Source organism: Aptenodytes forsteri, unplaced genomic scaffold (assembly GCF_000699145.1).
Source record: "Aptenodytes forsteri isolate BGI_AS27 unplaced genomic scaffold, ASM69914v1 Scaffold82, whole genome shotgun sequence".
NCBI classification, from domain to species: domain Eukaryota; kingdom Metazoa; phylum Chordata; class Aves; order Sphenisciformes; family Spheniscidae; genus Aptenodytes; species Aptenodytes forsteri.
The window spans coordinates 6,190,042-6,206,275 of NW_008795490.1; the positions used below are offsets into that span (position 1 = coordinate 6,190,042).

The window sequence follows — 16,234 nt, forward strand, 5'->3', positions numbered from 1 at the left end:
CGGGGCTCTGAGCAACCTGATGTAGTTGAAGATGTCCCTGCCCACGGCAGGGGGGTTGGACTAGATGACCTTTAGAGGTCCCTTCCAACCCAAACTATTCTATGATTCTATTCTATTCTATTAACTTCAGTATAGGAATGGCCTTAGATGTCCAAACGCTCTGCAGATATGTTAGCCTATCTAGGTTCTTGTGTGGTATCCACTGCTGGCATACCTGGCAACCTGACTCAAGGAAAAGTTTGGTAAACTCTAAGTTCAGGGTTCAGCTCTACAACTGTGCACGATTTACCAGATGGCATTATACAACTGACATCTCTCTTTATACGGTAGGTAGCATTAGCAGGTCAAGCTACAAAGGTCAGGAAAGTCATGAAAGCATAAGTGATGCACAAGCTCATTTCCTAGCACAGCTTCACCTACTGATCCAAAACCGGAACACGAGCAAGTTCTAAACTTTGCCCTGATCCTGTAAATGAGAAATTCCCCTTGGCTCCCACAGCAGCCCTCTCACTCTGGGAGATCAGAGGTGAAGGGGGGGGGGGGACTTTTCATAGATGTTGAGCCCCAAGGCATCAACCCCCAGCCAAAGGTCAGTTTCTTATTCTTGATTTCAAAGTAGTTGATTCCATACATCTCCAGGTCTTGCTTGAAAAGCCTTACTTATCATCCTTTTCATAGATGTTGAGTCCCAAGGCATCAACCCCCAGCCAAAGGTCAGTTCCTTTCTTATTCTTGATTTCAAAGTAGTTGATTCCATACATCTCCAGGTCTTGAGCAATCTTCAGGTATTCCAGCATGGCATTCTCTCTGGTTGAGACAGGAAGGAGAGCAGATGTTAGCTTCTCATTTATCTGACTATGTCAGAAAGCACAAAGTCCTCAAGAGAAACAAGTAACTTTTCCTAAACCAACACATCAAACACAAGAGTTAAAACTGAACATTCAGCATTTGGGATTCACTTTTGGAGTTACGATATTACACCTATGAAAACACACACACACAGAGTACTCCCATTTACCAAGCCCTAGTATTTCTGGACAGAAAATTAGCAACATTCCTCTCTTCCAGCATTCATCCTTGTCTCAAGGTACAGTCAGTGGGAAAGGTATAGTACCTGAACTTTCCCCATCTGCCAATGCAAATGCTTCAATGAATGTAGTGTTAGACTCACACCTGTACTTTTTTTCCCCACTCAAAGTCATCACTGATACACTGTGCCTAGGTCCAGGATTTTCAGGAAGCCATCCAAGAGACTGTTCTCAGCACAAGTGTGAAAGTCCTATTGAGTTTTACCATGTGATTTGATATTGGACTAGAAAAAATACACCAAGAGTTCCCCCACACAGGCAACTCTTGGAGTCTATTTCAAAAGCACATGTTGTAGAACTGCAAGCTTAAGGTAATCAACCAGCGACAAAGTGACTGGCCTAGGGACCAATACAAAACACTTACTTGAGCATGCCACTGTGTTCAGCATGCCACACCTGGATCCGTTCTTCCCACTGCTCTCTGGAGAGTTTATGCTGGTCCATCACCCTACACAAAGAAAGAGATATTAGAGTTTGCGTCCTGCAGTATCCATTGATGCTGATCTTTGCTACCAGTCTTACTGAAAAAATCAGTCCCACACTGATCAGGCCTTACTGAAGCCAAGAAGATCCTACTCAGCCCAAAGTTGTATTCTGTGAAGCGGAGTAATTCAGAATGAACAAAACACCTCTGCAAAGCCTTTCTGGTCACTGACCAGAGACATGAGAGGAGTAAGCAGAACACTGCAAAAGAATCACATACACACTGTAGACACCAGAGGGTTAAAGCAAAGCAAAAGCTGGTGTCATTGCACAGTGTCTAATTCCAGGAGAGTGTCCTCAGGAAGTGTAAACAGAGGCCATTTGTCTGATAACATACACTTATCCTGTGTGGGGATGGACTACGTAGCCTCAAGACGTGCTTTCCAGATACAGGATTTTTAGGACCGTACATTAGGATTAAGGACACACAACCCAAACTTCTCCAGGGATGACACATTCATGACTGAAGGCTGCTCTTTTCTTCTTAAAGAGAAGACATTCATACTGCCAGGTACCAGCATGGCAGCAATGTTTAGGAAAGAAAAGCTGAATTCAGAAGTGTACTTCCTCTCCCTAGGACCCAAGGAGAGAGCACAAAAACATACTCTGACAGATAGAAATAGAAATAAAAGAAGGAAAAAATCAAATGCATACAGTTCAATTAAAAAAAAAAAAGTCATGCTTTCAGTGAAACTCTGTATTTAGCTAGAATGCAAATTCTTGACTTTTAAAAAAACCAACAAAAAAATGCAAAAAAAAATTGGGAGACTGCATCAACCGACTCCTTCACCTTTGGGGGATCAGACGCTCTGAATTGAGGTATCCAGGCTTGTGCACATCTTTGTTGTAATCTCCAAATTTGGCCTGCACAGCATAGGAGCCAAGAAGTACTGCTGTTTCAGGAGGACAGTAGATCTCATCGCTGAGGATCCCTTCCTTCACCTGCAGGAAGAAGAGCTTCTGCGTGATGTCCTGGATCAGCTCTTCAGACACATCCTCTGGGAAGAACTTTGCGCGGAATTTGAATTGGAGGGGATTCTCCTTTCTGATTTCTTGAGCGGAAACCTGAGGACAGAGGCAACACCACAGCTGACCAGGGTTGCAAACAATAGAAAAAATTGCTTTTACACAGAAAAAGCAATTTGGGGCATTTGCCTTAAGAGGTGAGTGACTGGCAACTCATTACTGAGATTCCTTAATTCCGGCTGCTTACTGGTATGAGAACACAGGGGAGACTCACGTTTTCCAACTAAGCCAGTAAAATTCTGCTTGCACAGCAAACCTTGGTCACTGGAGAATGATTTACCATGCTGGATCAGATGGCAAACCCATCCAGTATTGTATGCGTTTGACAGAGAACAACCCCCTGTCATTAAACAGGTATGTCACTGACTGCCGCATCAAGAAAAACTGTTCATACCCTCATAAGAATTGCAAGTCCACAAACAAGAGCACATCAGAGGCACTTGCGCTCTGTTAAAACTGCCCAGCCTTGAAGCAACCTATCTTTCTCATTAGTGCAACAACTGATCCTGCACAAGCAGAGACTAAAACCATCACTAGCCAAGATGTTCCTCCAGACACAGCAAGAATAGCTGCTTCTATCCAACAAAGTACCGTATCAAGCTGCTGCTGTATATCTGACAAACGCTATAAAGCTTTCCACAATTCACACAGAGAGAAAGGGCAAACTTCCACCATGCCACAGCTCCCCCAAACAGTTCCCATGGAGGTCACAAAGTTTTCTCTAAAAATAAGCTTGGAGTTATGAGAATTAAGGAACAATCAACAACAGGTACAAGGTTTATAAAGTTGCGGCAAATAACACATCTGGAATCATGTAAGCTTTAAACTTTGTTCAGCAATTAGCCCAAAGTCTGTTACCTTTTTATCAAGCTTCAGCCAAGTCTGGAATCCTTTGTTGTCCACATACTGAAGACCAAAGTACCACACTTCGCGCAAACCTATGGTTTTAACCACCTGCAACAGAAAGGTGAAAAAAAGTTATCGTAGGTAACAGTTCACTTGAGGTCCAGGTATCCTCTCAAGTCCCGCATCACCTGCGGGTGCAGGCAACAGCCTAAACCTACTCATCTGGCATCTCTTAATTTCATCTTGTAGACAAAGATATACAGCTGCCATAGTAGATGACAGCAATGGCATAGGCTAAGCTACTTGTCCCACCAGTTCCTAGGAGGAGACGATTACTGGGGAAACCAGGAGAGACAAACAGGGCGAGTGACAGGCCACCAACTGCTGGACTGGTACATTGGCAGCAGGTGGGGCTTCTGCTTCCTTGTATCTACTGGCCCTTCTTAAAACTGTACTTGGTGAAGCAGACAATTTACTTCTCTCACCAAAGCTTATGGTGAGATGGTCTGTAATGGTGTTAGTACTAACTACAACTAGTTAGCAGTACTAATGGCTCAAGTGATTTTGTCTGCCAGTCAAAGATTATTTGGCTGGAGGAAGCAACTGAATTTTACTCTCACCAAAGCTTATGGTAAGATGGTCTGTAATGGTGTTAGTACTAATTACAACTAGTTAGCAGTACTAACGGCTCAAGTGATTTTGTCTGCCAGTCACCAAAGATTATTTGGCTGGAGGAAGCAACTGAGGGATGCTTCACACAGCTGCTGCAGTAAGCTCCCTGTGCGGTTTTGAGAATTAAGACAAGCTGCACGTATTCTCAGTCAAGGGTATTCTTTTTTTAAACTCGCACAAAGGCTGGTTTTGAAGGACGAAAATATATCGATGGCCCAACATCAGGACAAATTTCATTTCATATATTGTAAATACTAACCAGATGAAAGATCCAGAAACACCATCTGTTGACTGGATGGCACACTTGCTAGTAAAAATAGTCCTGTTTGGACATGTTCCTTTTTCTCAGTGGAGGAGATAGCCTAAAAGTTCCTGACCTCCTACTCTTGACCGCTTGTTCCTATAGCCCAGTAGTTTGCTGACAGCTCATCTACCTGTAAGACTGTGCTCTAGACAGAGACGAGATCTGGAAAGATCCACTACATACGTATCTGGATCACTTCCTTGATGTTACTTGCAGAGTAGCCCCTCAAAAAGTGATGTGGGTATCACCATAGGGAGCTGAACTGTGTGGAAGGCAAGAGCTTTTTAAAACTACTTTGCAAGTTAGGAAAGCGTGACAGACTTGAGAATCTGTTACAGACATGTAACATGCAGTTACATGTGCTTCAACAAGTTTAAGATCTCAGCCAAGGATCTGTTTCACTCTCCCCATTTATAGTATTGCTGGAGACACTCTAGCTGGACAGCAGACACTAGAGAGACAATGATTTTAGGATATTTAATTAGTTTTTGATGTAGTTTCCCTTAAATTTTCTTACTGGTGAGCTAGAAGCCAGCAGTCTGCACCTGGAAGCCAGAGCTTCCCAGGGTTGGTAAGGGAGACGGAGAAAAATGCACCATCCTGATTAGCACTCTGAGAATTACCATTTGTATGACATTGCTGAATAACAGGCAATCTCTAAAGTTTAGTGACATAAGCAGACCAAGAAAACTGCATAGTAGTATGAAAAATGTCACTAAGCAAACACAATTTTTAAGGATAAAGAGGTCAGTGCCTACTAGTTGAGGAAATGAGATGGCTTCACAGCTAGACACTGCGGGCTGTATTCAGTAGGCTACAGTTTATATATTCTATTTCAACAGGGCCATAAGTAGCTAGTTATAACGAACTAGAGTTTCTGTTAAAAAAAACAACAACAAAAACCACCAACAAACAAAAAACCCCAAACCCCACAACTTTTAAAAAAGAGCTGGGGTCTGAAAACACTTCAGCTTTTCCTTGACTGAAATTCCTTTTCCTTCCTGCCCCAAAGTGGCTTGTTTCAGCACAGAACAGCCAAGTTTTCTGACAGCTGGATGTATTTTTAGAAGGGTCAGAACTGGGCTTTACCAATCTAGCAGAAAAGCAGGGGTATGTTGAGCGTGGTACTTCCTGTTGCACAAAAAAAGTATTGCAACTTTGTTAAAATAGAGAGTTGCATAAATCAAGCAGTTATCAGGTCATTATCTCTGGATGTCTCTTACAACAGAAAAAGTACACTTTTTCTATAAATCACGTTAGAAAGCTTGCAGAAGTTATGTGCTTGCCAAAACCTAAAGGCAAGGAAGGAGAGAGTATTAAGCTAAACTTCACAATTTGACCATTTAGGTTCCAATACAAAGAACAAAGACATGAATGTTTTAGTCTATATTCCGGGAAATGGTTTGTAAACTTCCTCCACAGTAAAACAAGGAAGAACTAAGAACCAAGGCATTATATTCAAGATTCACACCTCCCCCCTGCTCCTCAAATGCATGAAGCAGCAAGTCTTAGGTCTGCCCATTCCACCCAGAAACGCATTCATTCCCAGAAACTGCCAGTGACACGCTTTCCTCCATTTGAATCTCTTTTCCTCGTGGCCAGGGTGGCACACGACTGCCTGGGAGGTACTCTAGCCAGCTGCAGTGCCCACTGCATTGGTTCTCGGGACACCTCAGACCATTGCGGCATAAACTCTGCATGGGTCTGGCTTGAGAGGAGCTGAACTCCATATTCACAGGTTTCCACTATTTTCCCCTTTCTGTAAAAGGGAGCTATATTGCACCTTACGTGCAGGATACACTTACGCTAGCAAAGCCTAAAGCACAAGGGCTCTGCCAGAAGTTTTGCTATCTGACAGCCAGGCCAAGAAATTATCTTGTGGTTTTTAAAAACAGCTTGCTTCTTCAACGCCCTTTCCCCCCACAGCGGTTCTGCAGTTCAAGTTGGGCCACTCCCCATACCTGTGAAAACCTGTTGCCTCCATAGGCTTTATCTGAGTGTAAACTCCACCCGAGATAAGGGCCTAGTAAAAGGCTTGCACAGCAGAAGTGAAGAGAGGACGTCAGAACAGTTGCAGCTAAACATACAGTCTTCACCTTCTCCGGTTTTGTGCTGCGCGCTTCTACCTTAGTCTTCCCTTGATGTGCAGACGTGCACTCCAACAAGGTATGGACTACGGATAAGAATTTCCAATCACAGGTTTTAAACCCGAGCCATAGGATGCAAGGAGCAAATCTTCATGAGGTGATAGTCTATCTCAATAGTGCAACAAGTGCTGCAACAAGCAGTCTTCAGAAGTCCAGAACTACCTAGACAGCAAGCTGTAAGTATCTTGGATCTGAAGCATCCTGCCTTTTTCCATGTTCTCAGGATTTTGTGCTTCTCAGCTGGAGGTCAAGAAAGTAGTTTCTCTTCTGCCAGAGGGATGACCCTGACTCTTAACAGATGTAAACGTTAATGAATATATGGAGGGAAAAAAGGCCTCATTGAATCCTTGTCATAAGGAACATAGGACATACTCACACTGTCTGATCTAAGGCATTGCTTTTAAAAACCTGGCTTTTAGTCATTTGGATTTTTGTACCCTCAGAGATGAAACCCAAGTTCTCTGTTTCGGGTTAACATAGAAGGAGCTGGGGGAGGAAGTTACGCTGCTGCAAGGGTGATCAGCAGTGAATGGAAGGTCAAACACCAAATGCTGGTTCCGTATGCACTTCACCAAATTTCCAGTCAGTGAATACTTGAAGTTTATCCCAGATCAGCAATAATCAAAACGAATTAAAGATAGATTTAATGCTAAACACAACTTGTAGTACTCTATTTTGTACTGTGAAGTTCTGTAGTGATTATAATTTCACTCCCTGCAAGAACCCACTGAATGTGGGGTTTTTTTTGTTGGGGGCTTGCGTTGGTTGGTTTTTTTTTTTTGGGGGGGGGTAGTTTGGGGTTTTTTTTTTTGGAAAAGTACTTCTCCCTGCACAGTTGCCATAAGGCCTAGCAAGTTCTAGCTAATTCGTTGATTTTGGAAAAGTACTTCTCCCTACACAGTTGCCATGAGGCCTAGCAAGTTCTAGCTAATTCGTTGAAACGAGAAATTGTACCAACAAAAACTTAGAAGGAATGGACATTGTTTAGCCAGTTCTGCCTACTTGAGTTAAAGCTCAACCACCCTTTGCTATCAAGGCTAGCAGGGTGTCAACAAGGGTAGAAGTGCAAAGGAATTGCTGTAACACTTCATAAACAGCTTAATATGTGTAACTGAAGTCTGCATAGATCAATTCTTAGTTTTCAGGGTTCCAGCAGGAATAACTAGAAGCAAGTTGTTTGGTTTTTTTTTAAATTCCAGAACAGTAAGTTAAATTTTTCTGCTGAAATCTAGGCCTTGCTTCAGTTTTATAAGAGCAAGCTACTTAAGAAAAGAATAAAAGTTTTACGAAGTGCTCTTTATTTTAGTTGTCTTTATCTGACCTTTGTAGGACCATCTCCAAACAGACCTGTATATTGTTAATGCAGTAGCAGGAAGAATAACAGTAAGGGAGGAGAGTCTTGGCTACTTATGCCCTCCACTTCCCTGGGAACCCCTGGAGGCAGGCTGGACAAGTCTCTGCTCCATCCTGCTGCACAGGGGCTTCTTATAAGGCAGTTTATTTGAGTTGTCTTTATCTGACCTTTGTAGGACCATCTCCAAACAGACCTGTATATTGTTAATGCAGTAGCAGGAAGAATAACAGTAAGGGAGGAGAGTCTTGGCTACTTATGCCCTCCACTTCCCTGGGAACCCCTGGAGGCAGGCTGGACAAGTCTCTGCTCCATCCTGCTGCACAGGGGCTTCTTATAAGGCATGTTGCTATAGTTGCTGCATGGAGATCACAAACTCTTCTGGTTTTCCAGTAGTTTGGCAAACTCAAACACCTGTGGCAAGTGGCTACCTCCAACCCAGCTCCTGAATGAATGCAGCTATGCCTACCCCTTTGTCAGTCATCTGAAGACCTGATTCTGAAGAGTTTTATGCACAGGGACAACATTTCAACTTCAGAATTTAAGAAATAAGTAAGAGCTATGCTGTATTTCAAAGCAAGAGGTGCATTTTTACACGCTACCTATGCTGGCTAGACATTTTAGATCCCTTGTGACACCTCATCACCCAACACTGCTAGGAAGACAGGTTTCACTGGAACATAACAAGCCTGCAAGAATTCTTGCTTTTTTCTTTTACTGTGATGGAATTTAGAGATCTTAGTTCAGACCAGGACCTTTTGATTAAGAGATGGAGAGAAGAAAGAAAGGTAGGTTTGGAATCCAGTCTTAAGAAAACACTATAGTCTGAAATGTACTCCAAGCTTAAACAAGAGCCCATACCAACCCTTTACTGACCTGGTCAAACAGCTGTTTGCCTGTAGTGTTTGGCTGGATGGCAAACTCCAGCTCTGCATCCATAGTAACAACTCGAACATTGATCTAAGGAGAAAAACAAAAAGCATTGTTTAAGATGTATTGAAAGCTATTTCTCAGTGTTAACATAGTACTTTGTGTACAACACAGTCTCCACGCTTTCATGCACTACCATAAGCTCTATAATATACACACTTAAGCCTCAATTAGATTTATTATCACACCAGCAAACTTAATTGGGGCACTGACTTTGCTGTCTTATCCAGATTGCTCTGCAGGTTTTCCTACTCAACACAGGATTGGACTGAGCTTCTGGGGGCATTTTAGAGTTGACCATTTCCAGGCCTAAACCCCCGTGGAATAAGAGCTCCTATGAGTGCACAGCATAGCTGCCTGCAGGCCATCCCCTGGATTACGAAAGGCCCTAATGACTAAATTAAATTTAAGACTTATAATTTAACTTCCATTTATATTAGAGCTGGAATTAATCTGAGGTTTTAGAGGCAAAAGGCTGCAGATTATTCTTACAAAGCAATCAGCATTAACCTGATAAACATTCATTCTTTCCCTCAAAAATCTACTCCGCACATAAAAACAGCAGTTATGGGTACTGAACGAGTTATGAGTACTCTACAGGGCAAGAGCTCACTAAGCTATTGCCGTTAGTGAAGAAACAACATAACCAGATTTACTGCAGTGGCAGAAGTAGACTGCAAGACAGAGGTTACTCTTGTATGCAGAAGGCAAGACTGTTTAATGACTTGAAAAAGTCTATTAGCAGTTAATCAGGAGGCAAAAGCAGCAACTAAGCTTGCAGGAAATAGCATAAGGACCAGCAAAATGGCAAATCAGGAAAGGATTATCTCTGCTGTTCCGACTACAGGAGACTATATCGTTTGCAATATTATACTATGTCTCAAAAAACCCAACAACCCCAAAACAAATTAAAAAACCAAAATGGGATGATCGTTAGAACAAGTTAGATTTGTAGCTTGGTATTTTCAAGGAAAGAGAAGACAATGTGGATATGTAAACACAAGGCCAGACAACAGGTAAGCTACAGGCAGATAAGATTTCATGACAATTTCCAACATTTTATAAGCGTCACATTACAGAAAGCCAGAGCTAATAGACCAGGAGAGCCTGCTACAGCTGTGGCACTGGTGCCCAGCGCAGAGGTGCACATTTGAAGAAACAAGAGGAAGGGGCAGAAGAGGAATAGAATCACTCACTACAAAACCTTGACACTGCAGCAGTTTCCAGCCACTTAATTCTGTATCTTTAAACTTTAGGATAAATATCAGGTAAAACAATGTTACAGTTAACACAGAACCGTGAATAAAACCAGTTGCCTCAGCTAGTTTTAGTCAAATATATTAGAAAATTTTGCATTCCTTTTTTAGTGAGACATGAAGGCATTAAGTGTCTTTTAGCCTTTATAGAGTTGTTTCTTTTTCCTGCTCTCTCCCAGATGACAGAGGACCCTCCTATAGAAAGATGACTGCTTATGTGCCCTGTCACTTTCAAGCTGTATTTTTAAAGCATTGTCCTTTAAATTAGGATTTTTAGAAAAAAAATCCTCTAAAAGCAAGAAGAAAGAACAAGCAAGAAGGGAAAAGGAGCTCTTAGAAAACCTAACTGTAGCATTTGGGATCCATAATGGAGCATGGAAGTATGCTTAAGGCTTTCTTCCTGTGCCTTAAGAACCAAAGGTTTCCCAAACAGTGTTTCCAGTTTAGCAAGGGAGGGGAAGTTCAGATACCAAATTCTCAGGAACAGCAAGACTGCAATTCAAAGATGTGACCTTAAAAATCTCCTGTTGCTTAATCCCTCTCAACAATAAATCCCTAATCATATTCTAATCCCTATCTACCCCCTTCAAGAAAAACATATGCTCGTAATCTGCAGTTTTGTATTGTGCAAGTTATTTGTACTTCTGGCTGAACCACCACAGTGGATGTAAAATAAGTATCACTTTACAACCTAAAGAACTTAAAAGGATGTGCTTCCCACTCCTTACCAGAAAACCTGCAGGATGTTGTCTGAGCACAGAATTCCAGTCAGTACTATAGTATGCTAATCTTTATCTCCTTAGCAGTTATTTGCTAGTAAAAAAAAAAAAAAAAAAAAAAAGGAAAACCCCCTAGTCTAGGGAAAAACTCTGTATATCTTTATCTCCTTAGCAGTTATTTGCTAGTAAAAAAAAAAAAAAAGGAAAACTCCCTAGTCTAGGGAAATACTCTGTATTACTCCAACCCTAAAAGACCTTTCTGGATACAGTCCCCCTCCTAAAGGATCAGCTACAGAGTGAGCTATTTAGTGCTAAAGCCATTTACCTGCTACATCTTTTAAGAATTATTTTAGTATTAAGACCGAAAACTGAAGTCATCGGCTTTCTGCTTCAATCATTTAAAGCCATAAGCATGCAGGAACATGACTGCTTGGTTATCCAAAAGCTTTCAAGGACACTTGGGGCATGTGGTAAAGGTTAATTTCTGTGTTCTCAAACGACCCGCAGGATACAGAGGAATTCCCTGGTGTGCCCTCAAACTGCTAACCACATGACAGGCAGAGCAAGAAGAGACAGGGCCGCAAGCAGTTGTCACTTCAATGAGTCAATGACTGCCTGGGAAAATCCTTTGAGTCTCCTTCCTGCCATATTAAGTCCTCTTGCTTCTCATCTGCAAACCTTAGCCTTGATTTCACAAAGAACATAATGGTTTTAACAGCATTTCTAAACAGATGTCCTACAACCACTCCACACAAGCTTTTAGCCACAGAGAAGCTGGTAGTGAAGCAGGCAAACAGAGTTTAACCCAACTGAAACCCTGGTTGAGACAGTCTGAAGAAACCTTGATGTCTGTTAGGCTGAGAGAAGGTAAGTTTGGCATTCAGCTCAGACCACATGAAACTCCCCATGGCGCCAAGACAATTAAATCAAAACCCAAGGTGCTAACCAATTCAAGATATTGTTGGGGAGGAAAAGAGGGAACAACTCAGACTAATTTCTATCAGCAACAAAAAGAACAAGACACAGTTAAGACAACTTTCACAAGTGAAGTCCTGCTTACCCTGTGAAGGCAAGGCAGGTCATTTGCAAGATCCTTACCAAATCCTGGCAGTATCCCAGGACAAAATTGAAGCCATAACCAAAAAGAAAGCAGTTTTTAACTGTTTCAGAACACAGGTGCTTGGAGGGCGGAGTAGAGCATATGGCTGTTATACATGAAATAAGAGTTTTTAAATGCATGCTAAAAATCCTAGACAGTAAGATGTAACTTCCTTCTCAATAGGCTGATGGCATAACACTTTATGGTTATACTTTTATGTCTGAGACTAACATACTTAAAATTAGTGACAAATAGGGCCTTAGAAGGTTTGCTTGTGTGTACAAAAACATTACAGAACACAAGGTTTTCATCTTCCCCTGTCCTAGGATGCATAAAATTGCTAACAAATTTGATCCAGAGGGGAAAAAACATGCTGTTGAAAAGGCAATGCCATTCGCATTAAAAGGAAAAAAAGCTCCATGAATTATAAGAAACAACAGAAACTGAAGACCTTACTACACTGAATGAGTGAACACTAATTCCATGACTTCAGACTATTCAGGGTGGACTGTAACATGTTACCTACATTTCCCACTGGGACAAGAGAGCGGAAGTAAAACGTAAGATGGAACTGAAGAGAACTTCACAATTTAAATAATCGTAACACTATGGAAAGTTCTTGTACTAGAAGTTACAGTAGTTAGAATGGGATCTTCCTCACTTTAGCAGTGCCCTCAAGTCATGCATTTACTCTTACTTTTTTGGGGTTTTTTTGTTAAGACAACATCTCTTCTAATGCTGTCAGTAGATCAATCCATGGGACACTGTGGCCTTTCAGAGACTGTGCACCATACAGTATCTAACTTGGAAAATTAAAGTGCCATTTGAAAAACATTCAGAAAACATCATCTCTTAAGGAGGCAACACATTGCCAACCAGCTCATCATCTTTGTGTAAGATCCAAGACCTAGATAGGAACCGAAGACTACTGCCTCTTTAATCCCTGCCTCTCATAAATGCAGTTTCCAGGCGTGTTGGACACTGTGCATGCACAGGTAGTTTTTTTTCCTAAAGTCTGACTTTTGAGCTACAGCCTGTTGGTCCAGAATCTGTCTCTGGTCGCAGGCAACATGGTATCTTTGAAGTTGACCATCCACCTCCTGATATTTAACTGCTCCACTGTAAAACATCAGACGGAACAGGAAAAAGCCCACAGCCCTCACACACAGTAAGTCATCACAGATATTTTGCATCCTGATGCATGAAATCCAATACCCCTTAAGATCACTTGCATAATAAAATAGCTCAGTGAAACGATGAAGTTGTGCAAGTCATTTAAAATACCATACAATTTATTTCCAGTGAATCCATAAGATAAAAGGCAGTAAATACCAACTTTTACCCATATACACAAGACAAACCAGTACTTAAGGTGTTGCATATCATTATCAGTATGCAGCTCTAAATGCCTCAGACAATGCTCAGGAATGTTTTCTTCCTCTTTCCAAGGAGGGATAAAGACCAGTCTCTTAAATAGCAGGTTTACAAGTGCAAATGCTAGTGAAGTATCTTTCCAAACGATGGCAATTAGCGCTACGATAATGGCGAAACCTAGATAGGCATGCCTTCTTTCTTCAGTCACTGGATGCCTGGAAATCCCAGGCAAGTAGCTAGTACACGTAAGCAAGATCAACCACATAGCACAGAGGGGATAAGGGTTTTTTTTTCAAGTGCTGCAGCTGCACAGCACATACTGTGAAAAACAGCACACAGGCCTGTTAAGGTTTCTTGCACATACGCAAACTGACCGTGTAGCACATGGACATGCTTGTGCTGAAGGAATATGGCAGTCTTAACAACAAATAAGAGAAAACAGTAGTATTAAGAATACTATTAAGAAAGCAGTAGCATTAAGCTTGCATCCTCACTTCTGCAGGTCTACTCTTCCACCACACAAGCAATAACTACTATTGTACTTGTAATAAATAACAGACAAGCTTTTTGCCCTGAGTTGCAATGCATCTGCATGGATGAAGTAATCTCATTTCAACCTTAGCAACCAGACTTGTTCACAGACATGTATACTGATTAGGTCTCTGGTAACAGGAAAAGCAATTTCACATAGCAGCATCAGAAGGGCACTGAAACTGCTCTCTATTCTTCCACCTTCCATGCATTAGTGTTTGTTGGTTCCATGCCCAGCAATAAAGAAAGATCTTGTGCTATTTGGTAGAATAACTGTAGTCCCAGCTCCTGGAAACTATTTTGGGAAAATTTTCAACTTTGATTAGGGAAAAAGCCCTAGAGGCTCCACAGTTCAGAGCAGCAGTGCTGAATGACACTTCAGTGTCTGCATTTCTCTGTCCTCTGCAAGTTACTGAAGTCAACAGCTAATGGTTCTGAGGCTGTGGAGGGGAGAGGACAACTCTGGGAGGGTAAGTAGCTTGAATAACCCAAGAAACCAGAGAGATATTAGTTCAATTTATTATATTATTCTCTAGTATTTATAAACACCAACATGTACATCTTAGTCATATGGTTTAATTTTAGGTCGTCTGGTGAGGAGCAGGGAGTTGGACTCGATGATCCTTATAGGTCCCTTCCAACTTGAGATATTCTATGATTCTGTGTCAATAGAACAGCTGCACTTGCAGCCAGTTCTGTTTCTTCTCTGACAGAATAACCTGCCTGATGGATCAGACCTCATCTAGTAATGTATTTGATGTGGTCCCATATGACGTAGACTAGGCATACAACAAATCTGAACCATGTGAAGTTACAACTGAATGACAAGTTGTGCACCTAACTTCTCCATAGCTTCTATCAAAGCAGGAGACAATGTTGCAAATATCAAGCCAACGATCAATTCTACCAGCTGCTGCAGAATTGCCAAAGCATGACCTCCCTCCCAGTTGGGCTCAGCATCTTCATCTTGCTGGAGTGACTGTAGGGACACGTATTCTGACCTTTTCATGGCAGGCCAAGGCCGTGAAAGGGGGATGTGTGTGGTGGGGTGGAGGGGGTAAGAAAATGCAGTTAAGTAATCTCATGGTCCCTGGAAGGCAAAGCGCACTTACAAGTCCACAAGCAGCACCCAGTCAAGAACTAAAAAACTGTTTAGGAGGACTGGGCTAGAATTCAAAGATCTTGGTAGGTCTGAGAAATAGTTACAGGTGTTACACTTGGAGAGGTGAGAATGGACAAGAGGCAGACAAAGAGATGAACAAATTACAGGCTTGCAAGAAATGGGCTACAGCAGGACTGTAGACAAGGATGTGGTCTATTATAATCCCCAGAAAAACACCACATTTCCTGGTGTGATGCTATTGCATAGAAGGAAAAATTACATTCTTGAGTGTATTTGTCACCGGAAGCATTATAGAAGGTGACTATTCTGTTCTGCTTGCCTGATGACTTGCCAGTTGGAATACCGTCACCCAAATTTGAATGCTTCTTTTGGAAGGGAGCAAGTCCTGAGTGTTCCCTTCCACACTGCAGAGCATACAGTTTGCTAACAAGGGAGAAAACAGCCTCATCAGTTCTCAAAACATGAATAGGGGACGGCCTCACTGGCATCCACTTGACTGACAAGGCAAGCTCGTTGCACCAATTTAACTGACCCAGTTTCTCAGCATACCATGTTAAATCAAAAAGACCTGACTGCAAACCGAAGGACCCGTTCCATTTCAAACCTTATTGTGTTAAACACTGCTTCCTCATTGCAAATAAATGGGAACATTAAGTCACATTCCACTGGAATTCCTCTGAGTCTATGAAGCAGAGTTAGGTACTGATGCATTTGCAACAGGTAAAATTAGAGTTGCATAGGCTGGTCTTCGCTCCTTAAAACCTTGCTCACCTTCCCATGAGAGGGGGAAATACCACTGAGGGTAAATACAATTGTATATAATAATCTAGAAAGCTAGTAGTTACTTTAAAATTGTCCAGCATGGTTGTTAGCTTTAACTACTAGCCAACTTTAATGCAACAGCTTGTATAACTTTTTTTTTTTTGGTAATAATCCTCAGTATTTAAGGAGCAATAACTATATCAGCTATACTTAACTGAAATTTCTTAAGATTACTCAAGGCAATAGGAGCCCAGGTATTTGCTGCTCTCATGTAAGGTGAAAAAGCCTTATAACAACTTCTGTGGAAGTATTTCTGAAGAGAGAAAAAGTACTTTGAGGGGAAGCCAAGAATAATCTTGAAGTGAAATCTGAAAGCTAGAGACTCTTTTGGATGAAGTGGGGGAGGGGGAGCTCATGTGGGTAGGAAAACCTTGAATATCCAGATCTGAGGAGTCATCCAGAAATTCCAGTTTTAGCAAAGCAGGTTGAATTTTCAGAACAAACTTCCCCCTCCCGCCAGCAT

General features: G+C 41.8%; 1 protein-coding gene across 2 annotated transcripts in view; it reads right to left on the reverse strand.

The window, feature by feature from the left end:
* Nucleotides 1-8,872, reverse strand: part of EZR (ezrin) — a 21,317-nt gene extending 12,445 nt beyond the window's left edge. Inside the window, exons 1-5 of one of the 2 annotated variants that reach the window (XM_009281447.2) lie at nucleotides 8,794-8,872; nucleotides 3,456-3,551; nucleotides 2,362-2,636; nucleotides 1,453-1,536; nucleotides 661-807 (exon numbers count right to left, since the gene is read on the reverse strand). In XM_009281447.2, coding sequence (XP_009279722.1) covers nucleotides 661-807; nucleotides 1,453-1,536; nucleotides 2,362-2,636; nucleotides 3,456-3,551; nucleotides 8,794-8,856 — 665 coding nt within the window. In that variant the 5' untranslated portion in view covers nucleotides 8,857-8,872. The remainder of the gene's footprint in view (nucleotides 1-660; nucleotides 808-1,452; nucleotides 1,537-2,361; nucleotides 2,637-3,455; nucleotides 3,552-8,793) is intronic. The other variant, XM_009281448.1, reaches the window with a different exon arrangement.
* Nucleotides 8,873-16,234: the final 7,362 nt, after the last annotated feature.